This window comes from Pygoscelis adeliae, unplaced genomic scaffold, assembly GCF_000699105.1.
Source record: "Pygoscelis adeliae isolate BGI_AS28 unplaced genomic scaffold, ASM69910v1 Scaffold220, whole genome shotgun sequence".
Taxonomy (NCBI): domain Eukaryota; kingdom Metazoa; phylum Chordata; class Aves; order Sphenisciformes; family Spheniscidae; genus Pygoscelis; species Pygoscelis adeliae.
In genome coordinates, this window is record NW_008824049.1 from 2,034,937 (window position 1) to 2,051,946 (window position 17,010).

Consider the following 17,010-nt stretch of genomic DNA (forward strand, 5'->3'; position numbering starts at 1 on the left):
CTCCTGCTGGAGCTGCCTCTGCAGCCTCTCTGCTTGCCGCTGCTCCTCCAGCTGCTTGCGCTTATACTCCTACCCAGAAGAAAACACAGTGACACGGGTGCCCGGCCAGCCTGTAAATGCAGGGCTGCAAACTGCAGGTTTATCTGTTTGGGTGGAAAATTGGGCCTGAGTATCTGAAAGGCTGTTTTCTGGCAAAGCCCATTGATTTGAAGGACTTTGGGGACTGAGCTGTAAAGCATCCTGGAGGAGAGACAGTTGGGAGGACAGAGCCAGCAAATTCAGAGTTGTGACCCCGGCGTCGGCACTTTGCGGCCGCTGAACTGCACTGTCTGCTGGGATAGGGGTGTGCCAGCGCTACCTCACCAGGGAAACTCTGTGAGACCCCCTGAGGGCTCAGACATTCCCTTATGAGTTACCATTGACTTTGCCCAGATTTTTCTGGATGGGAAGAACAAAGCCTCAATCCGATGAGGTGTCAAACACCACCGGGTCAGACAAAACCCAAATGAAGCCAAGTCCTCTGTAGGACGAATTTATTGTTTGTGGGAAGGGCCGCACAGCAGAGCCAACTGTATGATCTTTCTGAATCCCTACGGTTCTATGAGGTTTAATGAGTAAATCATTTTGAAAGGGCCTTTTTAAAAGGCCAGGGCTTGTGTGAGGGCTTTTCTTTTCCCTAAATAAAATTAATAGCAAGAGAGAAAAAGAATAATCCCTGGGGATTAAAAGAAAATACAGCGAGAGTAACAGCTACCAGCATTAAAAAAGGATAACTCAAAAGTAAATTAAATAAAAAAAGAGGACATCTAGAATGCAAACAGCACAAGAGGGAATATACAGTGTTCCTGTGAGGAAATTAAAACAAAAGCCTTCACTCAGAATATGAAAACCCGCATGGCAGGGTAGGTTTGCCGGGTGCAGGCACGCGAGAGCTCGACCGTGCTCCAACATGCTGCCAACAGCCTTCAAAGTTACGTGGCAACAAAAAGGGCTGCTCTTCTCACGAAGGCACAAGTATGCCGATGCCGCGGAAGGGATGCAACGAGCGAGGCGTGCACCGTGAGGGGACCCAGCCCAAAGCGGTGGTGGGGGAATCGAGGCATGCTCATGGCTGTGGAGCGAGACAGGAGGCTCTGGGTCTGCCAGTGACAGCGGCGTCTCCCATGTCTCAGCACAGCAGGAGGCACTCGGGGGACATGGGTACACATGGGCACATGCGGACGCGACACGGGCAGAAAGCAGCAAGCGTGGCCGGGGCCTCCCATTTACCAGAAGTAGCGCTTGCTCCTGCAACAACTGCTGCTGCAGGATCTCTAACTGTCTCTGCTCCTCCTCTAACTGTCGCCTGATGTACTCCTGGAGGCATGGGCAGCAAGGATCAAAGGAAAAAGAGAGAGAAGGTAAAAGAGACAGTATTTCCCAAGAGGAAGGAAAATGAGGTGGGCACCCGCATCCATCCCGCCCGAGAGCCGACACCGATCAATCAGCCTGGGCACCCTCCATCCCAGCCCAAAGAGCCTGGGGCATCCATCACTCTACAAGGGACCTCTGAGGGTAAAGGGTGAAAACCACTGGGAAACGGCAAACATTAACTGGGAATACCACAGAATCCCACCCCAGGAACCAGCGGGTGGGAAAAACCTGCATCAAGTGTCTCCACACCTGCAGGCCAGCAAGTGGATCCACATGGAAATAAATGATGGCGGTGGAAAGCGACACACGTGGCGTTAGCAATTAAGCAATTTGCTCTCAAGTGGCAAAAAATATGAGAGTTTATGCAAAAAATCTCTTGATTAGAGGAAGAGGAATCCGCGCTGAAGGTGATAGCCCTGCTCCTGCCGGGTTACCTGCTCGTGCTCCGCACGCCGCCGCTCCTCCTCCCGCCGCATCTGCTCCTCATAGTGCCGCCGCTGCTCCCGCTCCTGCTGCTTCCGCAGCTCCTTCTCCCGCCTCTGCTGCTGTGGGGGTAGGAGGCACAGGTCAGCACCCCCACTCCTCTCCCTGGAAGCTCAAAGTCCTTTTTCCTCACAGTTTTTGGGGAGCCACCTCATCCAGTGATCCGCAATGCTCCTGCCCACCCGAGGAGATGCCCTGCCAGCAGGCAGGTCTGTTTGGCATGGTAGAGGGGCTTGTCGATCCCACCTCATCCTCATGTGCTCGGGTGCCCGGCACCGGCTACAGAAAACCCACAGCATCCTCCCGGCCAGCACCGGACCATGCAGGCAACCCCATTTCTTCTCCCACTTGCAGGTGAAGCCACGCAGGCAGTGCATGGTCCCCACTTACCAGTGTGTCCAACTGGTGGGTTAATCAGGCCCCAGGGGCAGGGCGGGGGCTGACCCCAGGAGCCGCGTGAGCCCATTGCTTACGGGGAACTCATGTCTCAGCCCCAAACCCAGCCACGAGGATGAGAAAGGGTGCTAGGGGAGCTACTGCCTGCCGACAGGGGAACGTGTCCCTCTTATGTTTGCTGAGACCAGAAGCTAACACAGAAGACCCAAAATCCAAGGGTTTTTCCCTTTTGAAACACAAAACGAGCGGGGTGGAGGGGCTTCCCTTGCTGTCCTCAGGCCACCCCTGCCCTCTGCCTCCTGGGTCACATCCCTGCTTGCTCAGCTCTGTAGCATCTTTGCCAACAGCAACCCATGGGATCTTGGGGTGATGACGACCTACAGCCTGCTGTGAGCCATCCAGGGTGCACCCCGGTGACACCCGCAGCCCCCACACCCCCTGCTTTTAACCCAGCATAACTCCTCCAGCTACCCGAACCACCCTGCTCTCCCACCCTGGGGAGCAGGGGCTCGCAGCGAACTGCTGCAATACTCTGCCATGAAGCAGAGGGGCCGCAGGCTGCTCTGCACCGCAGTCCCGCAGCCGGCGCATCGGCAGAGGGCACTCAAATGCCAATATTGGCTACTGGGGCTCTGCAGCCTGCCGTAACTCCGTCATGTGCTGGGTGCAGCAAAATGCGTGCAGCACTAACGGGGAGGCAACCCACTGAAGCATACACCTGGTCCTTTTTTCTCCCTTTTTTTTTCCCCCCCGTTGCCAACACACAGCGGCTGAGCAGACTGCAGTGGCGAGGCAGGCACCGGAGGGACTGGCAATGCCATGTGTTCACTAAATCACGTGGAGGTCTGGAGCTGGCAGCTGACTATGGTGGCTCTGCCCAAGGAGCTGGCTGAGCCATACGGAGACAAAGATGCATCCACTTTAAACTCCTGCTCTGCAGTAAAGCTGCACTGTATATACAGATGAATTTGATATCTGTATCTATCTATAGATAGATATCTATATAGGTATCTTCTATATAGGTATCTATCTATAGAGATACTATATAGATATTATATAGATCTATCTCTATAATAGATATCTATCTCATACAATAGATCCATCTCTAATATATATATTATAGATATTATAATTCTATTATGTATCTATTCTATATTCTACTCTATATTCTATTACATATATCTATATATCTCCCTAGAGATAGATATCTACAGATATCTTTATAGATAGATACCTATAAAGATAGATATATCTATAGATATTTTAACAAACATTTAAAGACACCCCCACATTTCAATATAGGGAGGAGCCATTGCCTGATTTGCTGCTATCTCCTCATCCACAGGTAACAACCACAGCCACGCTGCACAGGGATTCTGCTGATTTCCTCTAGCTTAACGTTTGAGCTGCAACACAGCTTTAGTGCCACCTATAGCCGTATTTATCATTGCTGTTCCACTCGCCTCAGGGAAGGAAAATCGCATCCAACCTGAAATAACCTGCCAGCTCCAGACTCCGGCGTGTCCCACGCCAGGCGCAGTCACTCGCACTGCCCACGTAAGCTGAGGATGCATGTGTTACTCTGCGCGTACGCCTGTCCTCGCTGAGCGCAACGCAAACGTAGGGCTGTTTGTATTTTTTTGAACTCTATACCAGAAATTGCAGGGGATACGCCACCGGGACGTGGAAACTCAGCAGTAACGGTAATACATGGGATTTCTTGGCTTTGCCAGCGCTCCCTGACCTCCTTAGACGAGTGCTGTTGGTGATGGTCTCTGCTCCCGTGCACTCAGGAACATGGATCTTTTGACTAATGGGTTGAATACACGTTACCCTGAGCTTCCAGTCATAGTATGTATCACTCTGGGTTTGTGGTGGGTTTTAATGTTTTTTTTTTAGTTAAAATAGCACGCTGCTGAATAAAGCACATAATGCTTGTGTAGGCTGGGTTTGGCTGGCAGGAGGGGAGGCCCTGAATACCACAGCTATTTCTTAACTAAAAATCACCCGATTGCCAATCCGGCAGGCGAACAAAACCAAACCCCTCCAAGGAAGGAGACAAAAGCATTTTTCCCAGGGAGGGAGCCGCACACCTCCATCCTTCCAGGGGACCGCCCAGCCAGCAGCCCCTTTCTACACCAAAAAGCCTATTTAACACCAGGAGCTGGGAACTGAGCCCCCCAGGCACAGTTTTCTTTTGAAGCCAGGCCTGACCCTCTTCTGGATATTTAAAGGACCTCTGCACCCTGCCGCAGCCAGGCTCTTCGAGCTGAGGCTGTGAGCAGCATGAAATAAATACATTTATCGAGGCCAGAAGTACAGAGCTTCCCTCCAGCTCAACAGTGTTTTTGTCAGGTCACATTATAAGCAAGTAATTTGACACGGTCTTATTACGAGCACCTTCAGCTAAACACTGCACTGCCATCTCAGCAGAGCGGGGCTGAATTGGCAGCAGCACAGCCTCCCGGCGCGCTCAGCTGCCTTCCCCGTACTGCCCCGCTTCAGCAGCTGGCAAACATCTGGAGAGGACCTGGCACTGCAGTGGGCGAAGCCTCCAGCAATGCACCCATCTCCCCTCTACCTCTGCTTGCGCTGGTGCCAAGCAGCGCCGGGGTGATAGGGACCCTGTTTAAAGTAGGGATTGGGCTCAGTGAGATGCAGCTGAAAACTGCATGTGAAAAGTGCATGTAGAAAGGAGGGGGGGGGGAAGAGATATTCAAAGATCTCTCTGTATTTGCCTCCTTTTCTCCCTGTTTTCTGCCTTCCCTCTCCCACTGTGAATGCATACTTCCCATGTTTCTCCAAGCCTGAAACTACTGTGTGTATTTACACTATCCAGTCCTATTATTCATGCAAGGCAAGAGCGCCAATTAATTAGGACTGCACTTATATAACTGCAGGTAAAGCTATATGTAGCTGCTTGTAAGCCAGAATGGGACCTTATTTGTGCTGCACTAGAAATGACAGGCTTTAAATATTGATGAGGGAAGACACACGAAGGCAAAACCTCTGGTGGGAAGGCCCTTGGAGGCTTGGCATGAAACAAGGACTTCAAAGAGCAAACTCACTTTGTTAGATCAGGCGCATTCAGGACTACAAGCGATCAGCGAGCTGGAGCTGCCCCGTGACCCTGGCAAGCTTGGAGAGGCACCAACACTTGCAAGAAGAGGCTCCTGGAAACCTTGGCTGCTGCTCCCAAACACAAGCATGACCCAGCAAAGAAGTGGAAGGGGAATTCCAAGTGACAAATGAAAACAAATATTCTAGGTGGTTGCGTTGTTGTGACAGGCTCATTTATCTGAGCCACCAGGGAACGAGTGACTGTGGCTGGAACATCATCTTTCCTGACACACCAAGCACTGGAGCATGGAGAGGTGTTTCCCACTGGTAGAGAAACTGGGTCAGAACTTCCCACCATGGCAAACGGGGATCTGATATGCTCTGAACCATTGCAGGAGCTTTTAGTCGGGATCATCGTGAAGGGATGCTCCATGCAGGAAAAGGCTCATGCTTCAGAATCTGAGTTCTACATGCTTTCTAACCAAAGAAAAACTAGAGAGATGTAAGGCTTACCACATACCTGTACTACAGGAGCTGCTGTAACGCAGCGCTCCTTAGAAATGGGTACAGGACTGCTGCCAGGACCACTGCAGTACCCCCATGTACCATACTACTGCGAGGAGGCTGTCATCTTAATGAAAATGTTCCTAAAAGCTACATGACACCTGCATATGCAGAAGAAAATAACAACCACCATTTTAGCTAACCTCCATTTATCTACAATTAATTGCTGGAATTTTTTTGCATTGCTTTGTAAGAGCTTCCAGTAGACGGTCTTCTGCTGGTTAACATATAAAGGAGCTGCAGCAATTTTTTATCCCCTGAACATCCAGCTCTATAACTGCACTGAATGAAACCTCACATGCAAACAGCAAGATGCTTAGATTTGCCTTGTACATTCCCTGTAAAGATCTGACCTTCATTTTATACCTAGAAAGGACAAAGATTCACAACATGGCAAAAAAATGAGGTTATGTAAACCCCTCCCTGACTACATCTGCCCACTGCTGCCAAGGGGCCTGCACAGAGATTTGTCTCGCAGGATCCCTAATGCTCCTGACCGGGAGATGTGTTATTCCTACAGCTCAGCTGGAGTTTTGGTGGTTAAACTGGTGCATCAAGGCTTACTCTGTGCCAGCAACAAATGGAGGTTTTCTTAGGGAACTATGTATCTCTAATGTATGTATATATAGGGAAAAATTAAAATATATTCAAGCCTATTCACCTTTCTGCATTACACAGATATTTTCCTTAGTGCTATTTGATCTATTGATCTTTAATTCTCTAATTCGGGGGTTTTTTTCATTTAGTTCTGGTGCACATTTTGAATTCACAAGACCAACTTTCTGCACGAGGGAAAACAAAGGTGCAACTCTATTCCCATGAAAGTCCTGGTTTCAAAGCTAGCTTGGGGATTTTTACTTCCACCACAATTAAAGACAGCTGCAAATCTAAATCTCTCTGACTGCCTGGAAGAAGATTCAGCCTCAAAGAAGGAAATTGGTCAGCTGTTGAAAAAGGAGACTCAGGTGTCTGACAGATGCAAGGAGGCATGCTAAGGATGGCAGCAGGTCTCAGGGGCAGCATGAGGTGCACCAGGTGACCACCAGCAGACTTCCTTACTTGACTTTTTTATATACGCATTTAGTGTTATTGCCAGAGCAACATTAGGAGATGGTGATTTCCCCAAAAAGGCCCTAAAATGAGAGGTACTTTGTGAGAGGTTCAGAAATCCTGGTTTAGGAAGATCAAGATGACAGAAAAAACGTGATTCCTTCATTATGAGCTCTGCTGCGTGAGGGAACAGAAATGGTGGGAGCTCTATCCCTGGCAGTATTTAAAAAAAGAGATTGGAAAACAACAAGAAAATCTTCTGAAGGTCTGCTCTGACAGAGGAATGGACCAGTTATCCCACTAACAGCCTTTCTCCAGCTCTTTTGCTGTGCATCTCCAGTACAAATTAACTCCAGGCATTTTTGAGCTTGGCATCCTCTGAAGTCAATCCTTTTGGTGCTGTGCTGGGGCCCAGCTGATGCGCTCGCTCAGCCTGGCCACCTTCACGGCGTCTTATTATTTCACGGCGTCTTATTATGAGTCAGAGCTCTTTCTATAAACACAGTAATATGCCTGGCAGTACTAAACAGTCTGACTTAGGAGCCCCAAAAGCCACCAGTTCCAAGTGTTTATTTGTCCCGGATGCTCTACTGGGTTTTAAAGGTCAACTTTATTTTGAAAATACAGTAATCTGAGTCTTCCACTCATCTCTCCTCCCAGAGATCTGCTGGTACAGTGCTGCCTATTGGAGGCACACCCCGTCTTAGTCAGGCCTTAAAGAAGCATGGAAGAAACCATGTTCCCATTAACCAAAATAAATCCAGAGCCAAGAGTCAACAACTGAAGTTAGTGCAAAGCTAGCGTAAGAAAACGCAGAGAGGCCAAAAGGCCTGGCTTCTGCTGAAGGGTTTGGGTGCCGTTGTGATGGGTAGGAGAGCTGGAGCAGCGTTGCTCTCTGGTGCAAAACTGCAGCAACATAGGAGGAGTGTGCTGGGAGCCTTCGGGCAGTGCTAGCAAACTGGGCACAGCTGTGACAGCCACTGTTTGGTACCTCTGTCTGGCCATCAGATGCTTCCTGCCCCAAGATACATGGGAAGAACACAAAGACCAAACTATATCCACCACTGGCTGGCTGTGCTAGAAATAGTGGGTCAGCCTGAGGGTACAAACCCCTTCCCATGTCCCTGGGCAGAGGCAGCATCCCTCCCCAGGGCGGACACTGGGACTCCTCCATGAGCAGGAAGCTCAAGGGGAAGATGCACAAAGCTGCTTGTGCAGCTCCTCTATCCCACTCCCTGCAGGAGCGACAAAACTTTCTGTTTACTAATCTCTGCCTCTATTTTTCTGGTTTTCCTACAGCAGCCCACGGCAGATACATGACACCTTGCAGCTGGCAAAGCCACAGCCAGCCGCGCTGGGGAGCATCCCCTCCTAACCACTGCCACAACCCACCGCATTTGCAACAGAAAGTTTGTACCTCTTCAAGGACTCCTGCTTTAATCCTCACCATAGCAACTCAGCTATGTTTCTTGCTCGCCACACAAACGGTGTCTAACAGAGAGGAGAGCTCATTTTACTCTGTGGCTGGAGATGCAGGTGAGGCTAAACCTAGCTAGACAGACCTGAGGTGGGCACTTGAGAAGATGCTGGGGACACCGCAGCCACCTGCGAGCAGCTGCCTGCTCTGCCCTAATCCTGGCTGAACCCACAGGGCTGATCACGCCAGTGGCCCCACACCGGGGTGGACAGAGGATGCCCCTCAGTTACAGTCCCACCGTCTTTCCCCACTTCTCCAACACAGCAAGAGCATGAAAATGCCTCTTCGCCGGCTTTGCCCCAGCAGATCTCTCTCTTTCAATTTAGGTCCGAAAATTGTAAGGCAGCGAGGAAGAAGGCAATGGGTGAAGAGCCCAGGGGGGCTGTTAGAGCCACCAGAAACAGAGGCATTGATTTTAAATCCTGGCTATGGTGGCATTAGCTTTTAATGACATGGGGGAAAGCACGGGGGGACCGGCAGAGCCTGCGAGGGCTGCACACAGCCGGGCCCTGCAAGGCAGCGCCTCTGTAGCTCAGGGCAGAGCTCACCAGCTTAGCAAGGGGATTAGTCCTCCATTCAAAACCTGCCTGGGAAGCGGCAAAGAGAGAGAACAATTTTCTTCTATGTGAAGAGAACGTATTAATACTGCAGCAAGCATTGTATTCATTACAGGATTGCAGCTAATCTGGTGTCTGCTTTTATTCTGCTGTTGTTCTGCTCCTGTACCGCTTGCAGCAAGCAGACTGGGACAAAGGCAGAGCCAGGCTTCCTCAGATCTATTGGGGCAGGGGATTTTGGGGTGGGTCTACGTGCAAACCCCATCCTCTCTCAAAGCAGCTGTCCAGCTTTGGGAAGGGTGCAGGACGCAAGCAAAACCTGACCTACAATGTATTGAACGCACGATGCTCTGTGCTCTGACAACACGACAGACCTACATATTTACCAGACTGAAAAAATGCTTTGCCTCGGATTTGCCTGTTGGTTTTTGCCCCAGAGGGGCTCAGCGGACCACCTCGAAGAGAGATCGTACCATCCCCATCATCATCACCATCAGCTGTCTGAAATTCCTTCCTGTCTGTGCCCCTGGTCTGGGGGTATCACCCACCACACAAGAGTCAGGTTAAATGTAAGAGACAGTCTGGCTCGTGCAAATTAAGGGGGTAACTGCTCTAATAGCCCACTTACTCCAAGTCCTTTTTTTCAGACATATCAGTGACCTCTTTGGAAAGCTAATTTAATTATCCTTAATGTATGAGCCCTTCAACGAGACACTTGGGATGAGTTCAGTGCGAGGCAATGGGTTTCTTTGTGCAAAACCACATCAAAACCCCCAAAACAGGAGAAACTGCCCCTTATTCTTTGGTGGACTTCTGCAGTCCAGGAACTGAGAGCTAAACCAAAAGCGAGCACTTCCGACAGAGAATGCAGCTGGGCTGTGCAAATCAGACACCCAAAGTCACCCGGTCAAATCCTGCAGCTGGATTTTAAATGGGGTAGATAATTTTATGACCGATCGCATTTGTAGCTGGTATGTTAAGACAAGGGTAATGAAATCTTATGCTTCAGGGCACATATGGATCATTGCACAAGTCAGGCAGGCATCTGCCCCTCCCTTGCAAGAGAAATTGTAATTGGCAGGGACTGGGAGGACTAAAGTTGAAATTGGGGATTAAAGGGGACACAAGTGGCACATGGATCTGGGGAAAGGGCAAATGGAGCTATTCAGCTTCTTCTCAACTATAACAGTCCACAGCAGCAAATAACGATAATGAACTTGATGCCTGGACCAGTAAGAGTTTTGCCCACCTCGACTGAATAAGCTATCACCCCAACAATGGGCTAACTCTGCTCAGTAGTTCCAGGGATCCTTTTAAGTTTGGTATTTCAAGGGTTTATTTATAGCAAACGAGCTCTATTACCTTCACAGGAGTTGGCAGCACTTAACTATGGTGAGGAGGGTGGCTGAAGGCTGGTATGCAAAAAGCATGAGTGGAGTGTTTGTCCAATGTAACAAAACATCTGGGGTTACCAACTGGAGAGGTTAGGGCATGATCATCTTAAACCAGCCTGAGAACAGTCACTTGGGACCTGCTACCAAAAATCCTGCTGTTCCACCCAAAACCAGCCTTTGCCAGCCCATTGCTCAGCTCTGGCCAGTTACCTCCTCCAGCCTTCGCCTCTGCTCCTTCTGCTCCTCAATCCGCTTCTGCCGCTCAGCCAGCAACTGCCGCTTGTGCTCCTCATTCTCCCGCTGCTGCTGCTCCAGCTGCTGCCGGCGCAGCGCCTCTGACCGCTCCTTGTTTGCCAGCTGCAGCCTCAAGAAATCCCGTCTCAGTGTTGACTCCCCAGGCAGGTTTAGGATGGAGCTACATGGGAGAGAAGCATCAGAGAAGATTCCCGCCTCGCATCTTTAAACCTCTTGCCAGGCGAAGTTCTGCATGATTTTTCTGCTGTGGCTCCTCTCCCCTTCATCCCGACAGCATCTCAACACCCAACAGAGCTTGGGCAGCAGTGGATGGAGGGATGGGGGGGACCTCAAATGTCAGGGCAGGGCAGCAGACACAGCGCTCTGTTCACAGCTGACCAGCAATTTATTTGCTAAAGGTTTCCTTTACATTAAGTTTCTAACCAAAGCCTCTTGTGCTGCAGTGGCACACTATATTTAGCTGTTCACAAAGCACATTTAGCATGAATCATTGCCAGCTATTAAAATACTACATTATCTCAGTGAAATAATGGAATAACCTGATACTAATTACAATGGGTCTGAAAAGTGTCACCAAAGAAAGTTCCAGCCCTACCGCGCTTGCAGCAGCACCGGGGAGGTTTCATGGTGAAAAGTTACACGGAAATAGGGAGTTACACTTGGATGTAAGGAACCACATTTTAAAGAGTCTTCTTTAATTTCACCTCACACTTTTACCACATCTAAATACCCATATTCCCATGACAGCACCACACCGCACTGCAGATCCCAAGGCAACGGCAATGGGGTACCCGGGTCTTCTTCCCCAGCTTTTGGCCAAGGTGACCTGTAGCATCATTTTATACCCACACACCATCTAGCAGAGGGAATATACTCTGTTCTGCCGGAGTATATTCGGGACTGAGTGCTCAGACTGTCCTTTTTCCGTCTCTAGTTCACACAAGCCTGTAATCCAAGCTGATTTTATACAGAGTTAGAGATGTAAGGGCAGAAATGAAATGCTGATTCTTACCTGGGCTCTCCAGAGTCATTTTCCTCCTCCTCCTCCTCACTTCCACTGTACTCGTACTCTGTCTCATCTAGGAACAGAATTGCTCATCAGTGCCCTTTGCTGGACTCATTTGTTTTTCCAGTGGTTGAAAACCCCAGAGCTCTGAAGGCAGAACAGACAACTCTGTCCTTCTTCCGTGACAAGGACTAAGCAGCATTATTTCTCTCCATTTTCTGTTTTTACGGGGGGCTGCAAGGCCAGGGAAGCATGGGCGGTCTCCCTGGGTGCTGGCACCTTGCACGCCTGTGCTGGCTGGGAAGAGGGCTGCAGTCCCGGCCGGAGCACCGTGGGCAGCACCAGCACAGCGGGCAACAGCCCCAACCACCGAAGACGTTCGATGTAAAGATGGGCGGTGTCCATAAAATAAGAATTTATCCCCTTATGACAGCGAGTGACCCTCTTCTTCAGGAGGGTTCTTCAAAGGGAGGTGCACCACAAGCTATTGAAGCCACAGGCACTGGAAGGTGGGATTTAACTATGGCTCTGAAGGCACCAACTCCTCTCTCTCTAAGCATATGCTCTTCCTATGCAAATCCATGTATTTTCCAGGCAACGAAGACATCTACATAAAAGCCCAACTGCAATGTTGCGCTACATACTGTGATTTCTGTTGGGATATCATCTTTATCAGATGAAGCGAATGATAGTAAAAGAAAGGCCTGCTCTTATCCAATTACTCTCCATCTCTAGGGTCCAACCTTCATTTGCAGACTAAACACATTTAATACTTCAGTGGGATCCCATTTTGTTGTTTTGATTGTAGTGAAATCTGTTACAAGGGGCTGGAAGGTACACATGAAAAATTAATACCGCTACCAATAAGAAGAGAAATAGCGGCATATTAATTTGCTGGATTATACAAATGAGCTTTCAGTTAAAACTCAGTTCACAAGCAGCTGAATACTTTAACAAGTTTCTTCGGCTATCTGATCTTCCTTTCAGAAGACTTTGATAGGGCCTGGAGAGTTCACTGAAAATGCTCAGTTTAATAGGTTTTTCCTAGTCAACGGAATAGCTTTGGGACAAGGGTCTTATCTAGATCTTCATTTGCACAACTCTGCTCATGCTGGTGCAGCATGAATGTCACGTAGATCAACAGACTTGGCATGAGACGTGAGCTGGGAAAAATTCAGCTTAGCAGTTTCTCCCTCCCACACGCCAGTACGTATATATGCAGATGTAAATTTTATACACACATTTTAATGAATCAAAGCTTAAATGTTCCATGTGGAAATTACCACTTGGACAAAAAAGACACCATTTTTCACCAGAAAAAGAAAAGATTTAAAAACACTGCTTTCCTCTGATGACATTCACCTGTAGATTTTGTATGAACACCTATTGTTTTGTTATGGATATTTATTTTTGTTTCAGTGACTGAGAAGAATCAAATCAAACCAAATAATCTGACCTCAAAACTGTAAGAAGCGTGGTCACACAGAAGGACTGCACCTATTTAACTCAACCAGTTTGTGAACAAACTTAGCCATCTGAATAAGGGAAACTGAGACCATGAGCAACCCCGTCCTCTTTGCCTTCCTTCTTCTACCCGTATGTTTTGCCCACACAGATGCGCCTTGGTCTACCCTAGGGATCTCCAAGCACATGGCAGAGGTCAAGGATTGCCCAGAGCACTGCTTCTCCACTAACCTTTCTCGCCTCGCTTCTTTTTAGTCCTGTCGATGTGGTCCTTGAGCTGGATGCGGACCTGCCTTTCGTTGGGCTGGTCTCGGATGAAGGGGTGCTTCATCAGCTGCTCTGTGGTTGGTCTCTGGCTGTGGTTCTTCACTAGGCAGCTCTCAATGAAGGACTGAAACTTTTTAGACCTGGCCCAGGAAACAAAAGGAAGGTATTGAAAAAACAGGTAACTATATCGATTCTTGTATTAGAAAGTGAGAAACCTGTGGGCATTTGAGATCGTTTGGCTGCTACACAGTTTTTGCTCAGACGCAGCCTTCCAAGCGGATTCACATGACTTCTCTGTTGATGCTTAGCACGGTCTCAAAGCAGGACCATCACACGTGCCCTCTCTCACGTTATCCTCTCCTACTCTTTCCATGCATGCTCCTATCTATGCCTTCCTGGTGCAACTAGGAGAAATCACCATTCTGCTGAGTCTGGAGAAAGCTGGGAACCATCAGTATGACTGGGGAATCACCAAAGCCAGATGTCATCAATGGCAACCAAGAAGATGCAAGGAAGTGTTCCTCCTCCCTTCCCTTTGCCCTGTGAAACTGCAGGTAGAAACGAGAGACACCACATACAGATATAAATGCAATTCCTTAATGGATTGTTTCCATATTTTGTGGCCACGGGTGGTGTTTCAAGAGATGTACCTTTCTGAAGATGAGTGGGACAAGCTAGGTTGATGGGTTTTTTTAGATTTAACCACCCAACATTACATGGCTTGTTAAAGATCAGACAACCTCTGGGCGATGCTCGCTGCATGCAGCCCTTCCCTGCTCTCTCAGGGTGAGCCCCAGCAGCATTACTGACCCACCAAGTCCTGGGGGCCACCGTGTCCCGGTCCCCCCAATCACGAACCCAGGCAAATGAGATGTGCTCTTCGGGCAGCACAGCTTGGGCAGAGGTGGGAACGCAGCTGCGGGTGGCAGAGCCTAGTCCCTCCTCAACAGCTTGCCTTCCTGGAAACAGTTAAATCCAATCTTAGCTAAAACAATTTCAGCCAAATCTTTAATAAACAAATTTCTCTTCGTCTCAAGTGTTGCATATCAAAAGTTTTCCTGGAACTAATTTCACCACATTATAAACCCAAGAGAACAGGGATTTACAAGAAAGAAAGATGTTGACAGGCCACTATACTCTATGTTGCTATAGCAAATAGGAAAATGAGTGTAAATTAATGTCAGAAGCCAACAGATACTACAGAATTGCATTAGAAGTAAAACAATAAGCTTTCAGGGATTTTACTTTTAAGCTGTCAGACTAAAAGTGATTTATCTTTTAAGTGCTAATCCATACAAATTGAGATGCAAAAATAAAATAAGCTACTAGATCCAATTAAATCCTCCCTCCAGCTTTATTAATGAGCAAATCTTCCTTCCCCACCTTGCCTCAAGAAACAAATACGGTCAAGCTGAAGTAGCTAAAAAGTTATCCTCCAGTAAGTGATGGGTTTGCCCATCTCTTGGGGATGGGGGTCCCAGAGCCCTGCGATGCCCTAAGACACCTTTGCATTCCCGAGCTGGCTGAGCAGCTATGGAGAGGGACCAGCTCACGCCTCTGGTTTTCCTGAAATCTTCCTCTCCAAAAAAGCAAGCCTGTCCAGTGTGGCACAGTTCAGCCCTCACCAGGGCTGGAGCAGAAGACAAGGGCTTTCTCCCTGGCTCTGATCCAGGAGGACACCGTCACACATCTCATCCCCTCCCTGGGCGCAGGTCAGTTCATCTTCATGAACCACGAGCTTCTTCGGCTCCTGGGGTTTGTAAAGCTTAAATCAATGTTTGTAAAGTCTTTGCAGCTGCTGGGATGAAAAGTGGTATCACAGTGCAAATATCACCTCGTTAACACAGAGGTTTTGCCATCTTATATAAGGCAGGGCTGAGGATTGTTTATGGGAATGACATCACTAAAGTTCATTTTATCTGTGAAACACGGGAAGAAGAAAATAAAGCTTTTTTGCTGGCTGGTTTTAATTGGGAAAGAAAATGATACCAAAGACTCTTTAATTTTCATAGGAACACAGCACTATTTTAAAAGCGAGTTCAAGGATTTAGTATACAACAGAAGTATCTTCCTCTCTGGGATTTTCGGTTCGGGCCAGCTCCCATGCGTGCTTTCCCTCTCGGCTTTCTGTGACTTACCCTCAAAGGTGCTGGAGTCACTTCGCTATTTCTTTCACGTAAGGAAAAAGATGGTCTACCCACTTGGTGTACTTTCACGTGTTGTTGCACACAGAAGCAAGGATGAACTCAAGGTTCAAGCTGAACCTTTATTTTGTTTTTCTCTTGTGATCTGTGCTTGTGAAAACCACTGACTGCCAGAGAGCCACTGTGAAAGCCTGGTTAAACACCTCCAGTCTTCTTGGGTCAGGCTTGCAGAGCTCCGGGACCCATTCTGGCCGGGCCCAAAACCTCCAGCTAAGAAATGAGCCAAGGACAGCAAGTTTGCCTGATGTCCCACTGAAAATGCTGAAAAAAAAATTGCTCTTAAGGAATCGGTGGAGTCGTACTGGCTTGGAGCTTCATCTGGGTCCTTTGGAGTTTCTCATTGCAATGAAAGCTTGGAAGATGAATATAGGTTTGAGCTGCCCAGGGTACACGTGTTCCAGCTCTGCTGGAGACCAAAGATCCCTGCTTGCTCATGGAGGGGCAGCAGAGGCCAGGTGAGCACCACACTCCCCTGGAGGGGTTCAAAGCTGGAGTTTCATTAAACTACAAGTTCCAAAGTGATCCCTTTCTCAAAGCAGCTGGGATGCAGTCCCTAGCATGGGCAGAGCACAGCCCTGGATGGACCAGTCGACCCTGGACAGACACCACCATGGTTCATCACCACAAGATGTGCAAACCTGAGACAGTCACCGGCCATGCGAGGGGAAGGTGGTGCCAAGCAACACCCTGGCTTGCACAAAGCACATCCCGGTATCTCAGAGCAGGGACTAAAATACAACTTCCACCCCAGCTCAGCTTTTACCTCAAGGAGATGTGGAAACGTTCTGCTCAAAACCTGCTTTCATCAGCTCCCTTCCACCTGGAGGCTGAGGAAGCCTTTGCTGAATAAACAGCACTTTTGTATTAAAAATAAACTCTAAATTCTGACAATCCATTTTGTGCTGTAGCAGTGAGGATAATGAAGTAGGAGACTGGTGATCTGGCAGAAAACAAGTGTATAAACTGTTTTCTCAGCTGACTAATGGTATCCTCAAAAAGCTGTGCAAGGAGAGTGAGCACCTTTGACACCCTCGGCAGAACCAGCCGGGAAAGGTCTCTCTCCTCCTGGTTTGGTTCTAGAGCAGCTGATGATCGGGCTGACAAAATTAACATGCCTCCTGTCAAAGCCTGGGTGAGTTTTTAGGGGGCTGGTCCTAAAACCCCAACACCATGCAGCTGATGCAGAGGACTCCAAGCCCCTGTTGCTCCTCTCCCAGCAACAAAGTATCTGCTGCTTTGGCACAAAGTGTTTTCAATACTTAGCAATTACTTTTCTTTTTTTTGTGTGTCTTCAATAAGATAGTAAGCATAATTTCAAGGAATAAGGCAAACCTTTCCCCTGTGAGCTCAGCCTATCTAGGACCAATGGGCAGTGCTGTCTCTCTAACATCTGCTAGGTCTTTCCTGACTAAACCACTGC

General features: G+C 48.5%; 1 protein-coding gene across 1 annotated transcript in view; it reads right to left on the bottom strand.

Annotated features, from left to right (window-relative positions):
- The window catches only part of TNIK (TRAF2 and NCK interacting kinase), a 147,906-nt gene that overhangs the window by 37,730 nt on the left and 93,166 nt on the right, over positions 1 to 17,010 (bottom strand). The window contains 6 exon segments of the mRNA XM_009333601.1: positions 1 to 69; positions 1,270 to 1,356; positions 1,848 to 1,958; positions 10,605 to 10,809; positions 11,662 to 11,728; positions 13,351 to 13,526. The exon segment at positions 1 to 69 is cut by the window's left edge and continues 21 nt beyond it. Coding sequence (XP_009331876.1) covers positions 1 to 69; positions 1,270 to 1,356; positions 1,848 to 1,958; positions 10,605 to 10,809; positions 11,662 to 11,728; positions 13,351 to 13,526 — 715 coding nt within the window.